The sequence below is a fragment of the Crocuta crocuta genome, unplaced genomic scaffold (genome assembly GCF_008692635.1).
Source record: "Crocuta crocuta isolate KB4526 unplaced genomic scaffold, BGI_CrCroc_1.0 scaffold130, whole genome shotgun sequence".
Classification (NCBI taxonomy): domain Eukaryota; kingdom Metazoa; phylum Chordata; class Mammalia; order Carnivora; family Hyaenidae; genus Crocuta; species Crocuta crocuta.
Genome location: NW_027527920.1, coordinates 2,299,222 through 2,311,343, shown reverse-complemented (window position 1 = coordinate 2,311,343; position 12,122 = coordinate 2,299,222). Strand labels below are relative to the sequence as shown.

General features: G+C 39.7%; 1 protein-coding gene across 2 annotated transcripts in view; it reads left to right on the top strand.

The window, feature by feature from the left end:
- BBS4 (Bardet-Biedl syndrome 4) overlaps window positions 1–12,122 on the top strand; it is a 56,353-nt gene that overhangs the window by 26,796 nt on the left and 17,435 nt on the right. For both annotated transcript variants that reach the window (XM_077746067.1, XM_077746060.1), the window contains exons 3-5: window positions 6,989–7,068; window positions 10,221–10,284; window positions 11,560–11,671. In XM_077746067.1, the coding sequence (XP_077602193.1) occupies window positions 6,989–7,068; window positions 10,221–10,284; window positions 11,560–11,671 (256 nt within the window). The remainder of the gene's footprint in view (window positions 1–6,988; window positions 7,069–10,220; window positions 10,285–11,559; window positions 11,672–12,122) is intronic.

Sequence of the window (12,122 nt, the reverse complement as noted above, 5' to 3'; positions counted from 1 at the left end):
GTTTAGTCAAATAGACAAAGCCTTGTTATCAGACTCCTCAGGTTCTCTCTTTGCTTCACTTCTCCTCAGCTGAGGCGGCAGTGGTGGAAGGGGCAGGATTTCCTGCTGGGGCAGGTCCACCACCCTTTCACTGCAGATGAGGCTCCTGTGTTGACATGGCCAGAGCTTTTGCATATAAGCCTGGTCAGAAAGGTATCACCACTTACTTTGGCTGCATTAATGAGAGCATTGGTCTTATCTCTGTAACTATCACCTCATCACTGTGCAGAATGAGGGGCCAGTAGATGCGAGTGAAAGTGTTGGGCTGGCAGCTAGGCTATTTGTAGGATGAAGTGAGGGCCTAACCCCAACATGGCCTTAACTTTCTTGGAAGGACCAAGCATCTTAGCAGGAAATGCAGAAACAGTCTCCCTGCTTTCATTTCTTTTGGGTATCTACTCAGAGTGGAGGAGCTGGGCCATATGGCATTGTTTGAGTTTTTTGAGGAACAATGCTAACTTTTAAATGGAAGTCTAATAAGATCTACAAATCTTAAGTGCCCAGCTTTTGAATTTTTTGAAAGTTTGTTTGTTTGTTTGTTTAGATAAGCAGGGAGAGAATCCCAGGCAGGCTCTGCATTGTCCGTGCACGGAGTCTGATATGGGGCTCAAACTCAGTGAACCTGTAAGATCATGACCTGAGCCGAAATTAAGAGTTGGATGCTTAACCAACTGAGCCACTCAGGCTCCCCCATTGAATTTTGATAAATACATATATTTTCATCACCCAGAAAGTTTCCTCCTGCCCCTTTCTAATCAGTCAGTCCTCCCTTCAATTCCTTAGAGGGAGCCATTCTGATTTCTGTCCCTATAAATTAATATTGTCTGTGCTTGAGCTTCCTACAGAGGGAATCATATAATATGTACTATTTAGCTTTTGGTATCTTTTCCTCAACATAGTGTTTTTGAGATTTATCCATGTTGCTATAACCATGTTGCTATAATGTATCAGTAGTTTTTTTTTATTTTTTAAAAGTGCCGTCTAATGTTCCATTGTATAAATGAATATACTATATTTTACCCATTCTCTTATTGATGAACATTTGTGTTGTTTCCAGATTTTGGCTCTTATGTAAAAGCTTCCATGAACATTCATTTACACATTTGTGTGTGTGTGTGTGTGTGTGTGTGTGTGTGTGTGTGTGTGTAGCGCAGGAGTTTTCTTTACAGTAAGTACCTAGAGAATGGAATTGCTGGGTCATGCATGAAGTGTATATCTCAACTTTTAAGAGACTGCCAAAGTGGCTATGGAATTGTACTGTCCCACCAGCAATTATGAGCTTTCAGGTTTCCCTGAATTCTCACTAACATTTGGTACTGTCAGTTTTTTTCATATTAGACATGCTGGTAGATATGTTGTAGTAGCTTAGTATGACTTTAATTTGCATTGTCCTTATGACTAGTGATGTTGAACACTTTTTCATATACTTACTGGTCTTTTGTGAAAGAAATTTTAAGGCTTTCACTTTTTATTTAAAAATTTTTAAATTTTTTAATGTTTATGTATTTTTTGAGAGAGAGAAAGGGAGAGAGAGCCAGAGTGTGAGCAGGAGAGGGGCAGGGAGAGAGGGAGACACAGACTCTGAAGCAGGCTCCAGGCTTTCAGCTGTTATGACAGCACAGAACCCGACCTGGGGCTTGAACTCACGGACTGCAAAATTATGATCTGAGCTGAAGTTGGATGCTTAACTGACTGATCTACCCAGATGCTCCTTAACCTGTTCACTGCATTGAGGTCCCGCTGTTTTAACTTCTTACATGGTTTCCATGAGCTCTGACTGATACAGAGCTCAAGTTTATAGTAAAAAAATCTCTTACATTTACATTTGTTTCAAAATGTGTCCTCTTTTCTCTCCTCCCCTCCCCTCCCCTCCCCTCCAGGGTAGTTAACATAGTGTTATGTTAATTTCAGGTGTACACTATAGTGATTAAACAGTTCCATATATTACTCAGTGCTCAACAAAACAAGTGTACTCCTGGGGCTCCTGGGTGGCTCCGTCGGTTAAGTGTCTGACTTCAGCTCAGGTCATGATCTTGTAGTTTGTAGGTTTGAGCCCCACATTGGGCTCTGTGCTGTCAGTGCGGAGCCTGCTTTGGACCTTCTGTCCCATTTTCTCTCTGCCTTTCTCCCACTGTTGCTGGCTGGCTCTCAAAAATAAACATTAAAAAAAATTAAAAATATTTACTTAGAGAAAGAGAGTGTGAGTATGAGCAGAGGAGGGGCAGAGAGAGGGAGGGAGAGAATCCCAAGCAGGCTCTGTGCTGTCAGTGCAGAGCCTGATATGAGGCTCTGTCTTAAATTAAGCTGAAATTAAGAGTCAGATGCTTAACCAACTGAGCCACCCAGACATCCCAAGGTAAATGTAAACCCCTTTACCTATTTCCCTTATCCCTTCCCCTTTGGTACCATCCATTTGCTCTCATAGTTACGAGTCTATGTTTTGGTTTGTCTTTTTTTCCCTTTGTTTGTTTTGTTTCTTAAATTTCCACATATGAGTGAAATCATACGGTATTTGTCTTTTTCTGACTGACTTATTTCACTTAGCATTATACTTTCTAGATCCATCTGTGTTACAAATGGTAAAATTTCATCTTTTTTATAGCTGAATAATATTTCATTGCATGTATATATACCACATCTTCTTTATCATTTGATGGACTCTTGGACTGCTTCCATATCTTGGCTATTGTAAATAAGGCTCCAGTAAACATAGGGATGCATATCTCTTCAAATTAGACTTTTTGTATTCTTTGGGTAAATACCCAGTAGTGCAGTTACTGAATCATACGGTTGTTCTACTTTTAATTTTTTTTTTTTTAATTTTTAAAATATTTTTATTTATTTGTAGGAGAGAGAGAGAGAGACAGCGTGAGCAGGGGAGGCTCAGAGAGAGAGGGAGTCACAGACTGAAACAGGCTCCAGGCTCCGAGCTGGCAGTCAGCACAGAGCCCGACGCGGGGCTCGAACCCACGAACCGCAAGATTATGACCTAAGCGAAAGTTGGACGCTTAACTGACTAAGCCACCCAGGCGCCCCTTTCTACTTTTAATTTTTGAAGGAACCTCCATACTGTCTACCACAGTGGCTGCACCCGCTTTCATTCCCACGAATAACACACGAGGGTTCCATTTTCTCCACATGCTTACCAGCACTTGTTTTGTTGTTTCTTGTGTTGTTGATTCTGACAGGTATGAGGTGGTAACTCACTGTGGTTTTGATTTGCATTTCCCTGATGATGAGTGAAGTTAAGCATTTTTTGCATATGTTTTTTGGCCACATGTATGTCTTTGAAAAAATGTTTGTTCATGTGTCTTGCCCAGTTTTTAATTGGATTATTTCTTTGGTGTTGAGTTTGTATAAGTTCTTTGTGTATTTTGGATACTAACTCCTTATTGGATATGTCATTTGCAAACATCTTCTCCATTTCAGTAGGTTTTCTTTTAGTTTTATTACTTTCTTTTGTTGCCCAGAAGCTTCTTTATATTGATGTAGTCCCAGTAGTTTCTTTTTACTTCTGTTTCCCTTACCTAGGGAGAAGACTTGTTGTATCTTTTGATGTCCTAAATTAAGGTAGAAAAATGTTATAAGTCCTGTATATAACATGAAGAAATTAACATTTATTGACTGGCCACTTTCAGCTTTTTCATAGTTTTCTAGTGAAAATCATAGAGAGGAAAATAGAGGCCCAGAGAAATTAAATAATTTGCTCTAGGGCCCAGAGAAGGCTGGTATTGAATTAGGATGGGAATTCTACATATAAAAACCATGTGCAATGTGTTTGCTTATTTGGGAAGCGATCCTTTACCAAAGAAGGGTTCATTTATAATGTACTTCTTAAAGTCTTAGTTATTTTAGAAGATTTTTCAACTAAAAATCCAAGGCACAATAATTTTCTGCTCAGCTTTCATTTTTCTGGGATATTATTCCCTAGCACTGATCAAAGTTTAAGATAAAAATTTGAGTTAGGGCCATTACTAAGAGACTTTGGCCCTTAGGACAATTTATAGGGAGGAAGAATTCTTGTAATTGTCATGTTTATTTGGTTATGTAATTGTTTACGTTAGAAGTCTGCTGTGTCTTAGAGGGGACAGAAAGAGGAGAGATGTCACAAAAGAGTAGAATGGGGGCAGGAGAAGAGAAGGGCCGAAGGAGTATGGTTGCCAGGTTGCCAGCCTTCCACCCCTACTGCCTCCGTGATGGTGGAGGGGCAGGGTAGGAACTGGAGAGAGGAATGAGGTATTTGTACAGCAGCTGAAAAGTGTTACCTTGTCTTCATCTCATCAGCCGGCTACCTGACCTCTGGGTAACAGAGGCTCCTGAAGTGTAGCATCAGAGATGACCGCCTTGCTCTGCTGTAAAATAGAGGGGCCTCTACTTTGCCTTTCCTTACATGTCTATCTGTTTTAGAGGATCTTTCACATAGGTAATTCTCATAATACTTGTGAAAGCATATAAGAACCCTTACCCCTGTTTGTAGGGGGAATTGGAGTGAGCAATGGTTTGGAATACAAGAAATTCAACTTGCACATTTACAGGTAAAATTCTAACTGTGGACTCAAGACTTAGAGACTCTAGGGATTTCTAAGGCATCCAGAATTCCCTCATCTTTGAAAATAACTAATAATGCAGATAATAAAAATAATAGCAATGACAGTTAACACTTCTATAGGCCTTACTATATGCCAGAATTTGAATCTCTTTATATATATTGTCATTCAGTCTTCACAACTCTGAGGATATTTTATTCCTTGACCTTCCTATTTAAATGTGTAACCCCTTACCCTATACTCCTTGTCCTCTTCTCTGCTTTTGTAGAAAAATATCACTCATATAAAACTTACTTTATTATCATCTGTCCCTTCTGCTAGTACTCTCTGATTTCCCACAATCCTGTCCCCTCTGATTTAAGGCAGGAGGTCAGTTTTGCTCACTTTTGTATTGTCAGTGCCTAGAATAGTGCCTGACATATGGTAGGTGCTCAGTGAGTATTTGTTGAATGAATGAGTCTCTATTTTATAGATGAGGAAACTATATATTTCCCAAGATCACACAGATAGTAATAGGACAATTATGAGGCATTGAAATTCCAAAGTCTTTGATGAAGCTAAAATTCTCTTAGCTTTTAGACAAACTATATATCTCCATGAGTGTGAAATGACCTTTAAGCAAGATTTGGTGATGCCTTCCCTTCTTCTAATCCCTAGGTCTCCATTTCATGGGCCTCTGGGCTCTTAAATTATCTTGCAGATTGAATATTTTTTTTTCTACATTCTTCAGAAAAGAAAAACAGAAAAAAATTACTCATCTTTCGTGAAATTTTAAAAATAGAAAAGCTCAGATTTGCATTTTATGAATTTTGTCTACAGCCTAAAGCTGTAGAAGCAATGATACTTAGTTGTATTTTAAACTCAAAGGGTTCAGTGTCTTCTTTCATTCTTTCCCTTCAGGGGGCATGTGACAGAAGGATAGGCCATACAAATGAGACTTGGCCCAAGATTACTCAGTAAGCCACTTGCCCCAGACCTATTTGTGGTGGTGTATTTTGTTACCCACTTGACATGTGTGCACGAGCACCCACACCTGTCTCTAAACTTGGTAATCTGCATGTAGGAAATTTAATTCTGGAAGTGCTTAGGCAGAACATGAAAGGCTAAGATCTGACGATTGATGGAGCTTGAGGAAGGAAGGAAGGAAACAGAAGTCATTGGAGAATCTCAGATAGGCCCCTGCTGACTGGAAGAAGGGCAGTCCCACTCAGAGTGTGGGCTATTGGAAGATGAAGAGTGTACTGCTGTTGAACACTTTACCTTTTTTTTCCTTTTGCCATATAAAACCATACCCATACTTTCTGTCACAATTTTATCTTAAAAATTCCACTGACATTCCCTGTTGTTAGGAAGGAGCAAGCAGTGTTACTTCGTTATGTTCTGACACCATTAACTCTGGGTTACGGGAAACTTCTTTTCCTTATAGGTCATATTATGGACCTATAAGTATTAGCTTTTCCCTTGATGTATCTCCTAAGATTCTGGAACAGAATGATTACAAATAATTAGAAATCATTTCCATGTTGTTTCCTGTTATTCTCTTTCTTTTACATTTTTAAAAGGGAATATCTCAAATCTGTATTAAAGTGCATTAAAAAATACAAATATCCATGTACTCACGGGCCAGATTTAATAAATTAAAAAAATTAGTTATGTATACTTTAGAGATTTTTATTTATTTATTTTTGAGAAATGAAAGCACTGATGAGCCGAAATCTCCTTTTTAACTTTCCTCGCTTCCCCTTCCTTATGACTGTTCTGAGGTTGATGTGAACCCTTCTCTTTTTTTCATAGAAAAGTAGTTTCTTAATGAAATTTTACCCTTATTTTTAAATAATCTTTTGAATTCAAAGGATAGTAACTCATTTTATAGTTTATCATGAATCATTTTCAGTGGCTCAAATAGATTTTTTTGGTCTTTGTTGCCTTCTCTCCTGGGCAGCAGTATAATGTTTTACCTTTATTGCTAGGACCGTATTTAACTCTTTTTTGGTCCTCTGATCTATCAGGTGGGACGTTAACTGTGTTATGTATTTTTTTGTTGGTATCATTCCTGAAATATTCCTTAGAAATTTTTCCTATACACCTTTAATAACCAGGGAGAGAGAAAGAGGGAAGTGACAAAGAATGATTTTATTTTTTTCAGGGCCAAGTTATCATTTGAGAAACTGACACTCTAAGCCACAAAAACGGAGGAGAAGCATATATTCAATGTGTAAAAGTGGGACAAGTATCTCTTAGTGTAAAAACCTGTACATTTTTGATGCACTACGTTCTTGTCCACAGGATGAAGAATTTAATGTGATAACTGCGGTATGCTAATGGTTAAACATGAACACGATGCTAAAGGGGAAAATCTAACCATGGCTGTGTTGTTTGTTTTGTCAAAATATGCTCCCCAGCTCAAGAGTTTCCTATTTTGGAGAAGCAGAACTGGTTGATACATCTTCACTATATCCGGAAGGATTATGAAGCATGCAAGGTGAGAGATTGTAATGACAGAGACCACGAGAGACAGGCTTTGGTTAGACAACTAACAGCCTGTCACACAGAGTGGTGGCTTTTAAATCCCACTAATAATGTATGAATTCATGTTTCCCCACACTCTGTGTATTGGTTAGCTTTTGCTAGGATAATGCTGCTGAACAACCTCAAAATTTCAGTGGCTTCTCACAGCAGACATTTAATTATGTCTCATGGACCTTCAGATTGGCTGTGGGGTGGCTGGGTCTGATCACAGGCTGGGGGTCAGTTTCGTGTGTGATCCATGTGTCTTCTCATTTGAAGACCAGGGTGAAGGAGCAGCTACTCTCTGGGACTTGTTGGTCTTATGGTGGATGGCAAATGTTCAACACAGTGTAAATTTAACTTTTTCATCTCTGGATAGGTGAAAAGTGATATTTCATGGAGTTGGGTTTTTTTAAAAAAAAATTTTAATGTTTTATTTATTTTTGAGAGAGAGAGAGAGAGAGACTGACAGCATGAGCAGGGGAGAGTCAGAGAGAGAAGGAGAACACAGAATCTGAAGCAGGCTCCAGGCTCTGAGCTGTTAGCACAGAGCCTGATTCAGGGCTCAAACCCATGAACTGTGAGATCATGACCTGAGCTGAAGTTAGACGTTTTACCGATTGAACCACCCAGGTGCCCCTATTTCATTGAGTCTTATAATTCTTTTATTATGGTGAACTTGATTATTTGTGTATTTAAAAACTAATTGTTATTCCTTTTCCCTAAACCGTATCTTTGGTAACATACTACACATGTTACATACTTGCTGGCAGGTATTAACATGCAAGATATATCTTTGAAACTGTCTCTGTGGCATTCGGAACTTTGTAATGCTTCTAAGGTTGTAGTTTTAAATTTTTACCTGTGGCATTTGTACCTTTGGCAATCCACAGACCTAGCAATGGTTAGTATCAGTATGAATCTTAAGAGGGTTCTTTCTTTCCTTTTGTGATATTATCCTTTTCTTGTTTCCCTTTTCTTCTTCTTTTTTTTTAAGTTTGTTTATTTATTTTGAGAGAGAGAGCAGGGGAGGGGGAGAGAGAGAGGGAGAGAGAATCCCTTGCAGATTGCAATGCAGAGCCTAACCTGGAGCTCGATCTTACGGACTGTGAGATCCTGACCTGAGCTGAAATCAAGAGTCAGACGCTTAATCAACTGAACTACCCAGGTGCTCCTCCTTTTCCTTTTTTGACAACTTTCTCTGTTTCCTGTTGTTCGCATCTCTTCCTTGTTTATTCTTAAGCATTGGAGATGTTCCTACGTCCTATGCTTGGCCCCTTTCTCAGCTCATTTCACACACCTCTTCCTGATCTTCAAATTAATCTGACACCTACTAATGCTTCACAAGCATTTCAAATTCAGCTTCTCTCTCTCTCTCTCTTGTTTTAAATTTTTAATGTTTTATTTATTTCTGAGAGAGAGAGAGACAGCATGAGCAGGGGAGGGTCAGAGAGAGGGAGACACAGAATCTGAAGCAGGCTCCAGGCTCTGAGTTAGCTGTCAGCACAGAGCCTGACGCGGGGCCCGAACCCACGAACCGTGAGATCATGACCTGAGCCAAAGTCAGATGCTTAACCAACTGAGCCACCCAGGCGCCCCAGTTCAGCTTTTCTGTAGCTGAATTTATCTGCTTTCCTCCAAACCTTCCTTCTCTTGTACCCTGTCTCGGGGCTAGGTACTATCATTTACCCATCCGTCTGTGTAAGAATCCCCTGACCCATTTTTCATAATATGATATAGATAATCATTAACTTCTGGTGACCCATGTCTACTGTCTCTTGAAATTGTCCACTTTAGGGGCGCCTGGGTGTGGCTCAGTCGGTTAAGTGTCCGACTTCAGCTCAGGTCATGATCTCACGGCCCGTGAGTTTGAGCCCACATTTGGGCTCTGTGCTGTCAGCTCAGAGCCTGGAGCCTGCTTCGGATTCTGTGTCTCCTTCTCTCTCTGCCCCTCCCCCACTCACACTGTGTCTCTCAAAAAATGAATAAACGTAAAATAAAAAATTAAAAAAAAAATCGTCCACTTTATTCCTTCTCCATGCCTTAGTTAATTCCCATCATTTTTGTTTAAATTACCACAAGAATTCTTATACCGATCTTGCCTCCTTTCCATCTGTTTTCATCAGTGCTCCCAAAATGACTTTTCTATGGAGCAAATTGAACCAGGTTACTTCCTGTTTAAAACTTACCAAGATTCTCCCATTGCTCTCAGCGTTTTTAGTGTGGTGTTTGAGGCCCTTCTCTCTTGGACTCTCTCAGTCACCTCGGCTTCTCCTTCACCCCCTGTCAACACAGGATTTGAAACTGTTTACTCTGGAAAGCCTTCCTTGATTCTCTGAGTTAGACTTAGGTGCTTGTTCTTTCAGCTCATACAGCATCCTGAGCTCAGTCTGTCACAGGAACAAGGTAGAACCTGTGTTTTGCTACTCAGGGAGCCCCTAGCACCTACAGTGGTACCTGGAAATTTCCTATTTCCGTTAGCTTGCCTAGTTAGAGTCTCGATAGGGGTTGACAGACTTTTTCTGTGGGGGCCAGATGGTAGATATTTTGGGCTTTGTCGGCTACAGTCTCTATTTCATATTCCTTATCATCTCTTGTTTTTTATAACCCTTTAAAAATAGGAAAAATACTCTTAGCTTGAGAGCTGTACAAAAATAGGCCATTTGGCTCAGATTTAGCCTGTGGGCCATAGTTTGCTAACCCGTTCTCCAGTAAGTAACCATAAGAGAGTTGAGATTTAAAAAATCTGAACATTATTAGTAATTATCCATATACTAGATTTCTTACACATGCTCCTTGTCCACCTCTACTTTTCTTAAAAAACACTTCAGGACACTGGGGTTCCTGGATGGCTTGGTTAGTTAAGTAAGTGTCTGACTTCAGCTCAGGTCATGTTCTCACAGTTCGTGGGTTTGAGCCCCACCTTGGGCTCTGTGCTGACAGCTCAGAGGCTGGAACCTGCTTCAAATTCCATGTCTCCCTCTCTCTCTGCCCGTCCCTGACTCGCACTTTTTCTCTCTCTCAAAAATAAACAAACGTTAAAAAAACCCAAAAAACTAAAAAACAAAAGAAACCCTCTCCAGGACAATGAATTATGACCTAGAAGTATTTTTCTTCCTGTTTCAGGCTGTTATCAAAGAGCAGCTTCAGGAGGCTCAGGGGTTATGTGAATATGCTATCTATGTTCAAGGTAAGACTTATTTATTCTCTTCTTGCTAGAGAAAGGCATTCTTGGCCTAGGTTCCAAAAGAAGAACAAACAATTTATGAAACACTTTTAAGTTCAAATATTCTACAAAGGTCTTATTCATTATTATTCTTTTTGAAATCAGAACATTATTCTTATGCAGGATTTGACCTCAGAAACGACTAGTTCTATGAAAAAAAGTTGGCTACCATTCTTTCCCCCTTCTCCAGTATCTAGCTAATGTTTTCACAATGTATGTTAGAGTCGCTGCCTCAGGCAGCAGTTTCAAGCCCAGAAGGGGCTTTTGGAATTGTCCCTTGTACTCAGGCTACAGGAGATGACGGAAGCCTTGAGGATTTTTTTTTTAAACTCATCCAATGACAGGAAACCATTGTCCACACTGCTGAAATCTCCAATCTACAACTCATTCACCCGAGGATTTTTTATAAGAGCATTAGAATGAAGGGAAGAAGCCTAGAGGTGTACAGGATAAAGCAGAGAGTACATGAAATTGATCTTAAACCAAATACAGGAACCACCGCCTGAAATTTTACTCTTTGGCATCCTTAGTTTTTCTAAGGACTCTCCTTCCTGCCTCTTTGGTATAAATGCACAGTTTTGTTTACCACTTAGGGGATTGGTAGTCTTCAGGTTAATATGTAATTTTATGACATGGTTGGCAGGACACTTGGCATATCTAGGACATCATGGCAAGAAAAATGCTCTTTTATTCCCAGTATTACAAGTGCCAGACTCGCAGTGCTTCAAATACTTAAACACTAAAATTCTTCTGAAAACTCAAGCCTGGGAAAAATTACTGGTTCCGATTGGTTACTATACTGAAAATCAAATCTGAAATATCAGTGCATTCTTGGCCAGAATCTCCTTGATTGCGTTTGTCTGGTGTACTCTGGAAACTACTAGATGGAAGTCTGAATTATCGTGATAAATAGAGTTTTTGATGGGGAAGCCCAGGAATGTTCTTATTATGAAGAATTTGTGGGATAACTTGCAAGGCACCTGATTATCTGCATGGTGGGTACTGGGAGTGGAAGGGTAGGTAGGTTTGAGATACCTTATTTAAAAAGGTTTTAGATTGTCAGCAACTTTACTACTTGTTTCAGCCTACCCGAGGTCATAGCTGATTGTATTAAAGAGACAGTTATCCAAAGGATTTCTTTGGTATGATCTTACCTCCCTCTTTTTCACTTTTTCTGACAGCAGACTCTGTTCTTCCCAGAACATGATGAGTTTTTTCTGTGTTTTCTATCCTTGGCAGCATTAATACTTCGCCTGGAAGGAAATATCCAAGAATCCCTGGAACTCTTTCAGACGTGTGTTGTTCTCAGCCCTCAGTGTGCTGATAACCTCAAGCAGGTGGCCAGATCATTGTGAGTATTTGCTGCCTCAGAAGCCCTTGGTGCTCCCAAAGAACGATGTAAAATACATTCTCAGGCAGAGCCTGCTTCTGACAGCCTGATCAGCCTGACATGTAGAGGGAGAGTGGCTTCATAGGTATACTGGGATCCCCTTTGAAGAGTGGATTAATTTTGAAACTTGAGAAAATAAGTGAGCAAGTATAAAGGAATTGAGTATTTCAAATATTGTATAGTCTCGTTTGATGGGGGAAAACTGATATTGTGTATCATATAAACAGGGATATCTTGTGCCCTGAAGTCCCCTAATCTTATTGGCACCCCATGGAATGTTTTCATCTACTGTTCCAACACTTGGTAGAGTACTTGACATAGTAAGTTTCAGTTAAGTGTTTGTTGCGTGAATGCTCTAATCATTCCTCAGTGCAAGAAACCTCCACAGTCTTTTTTTTTTTTTTTTTTTTTA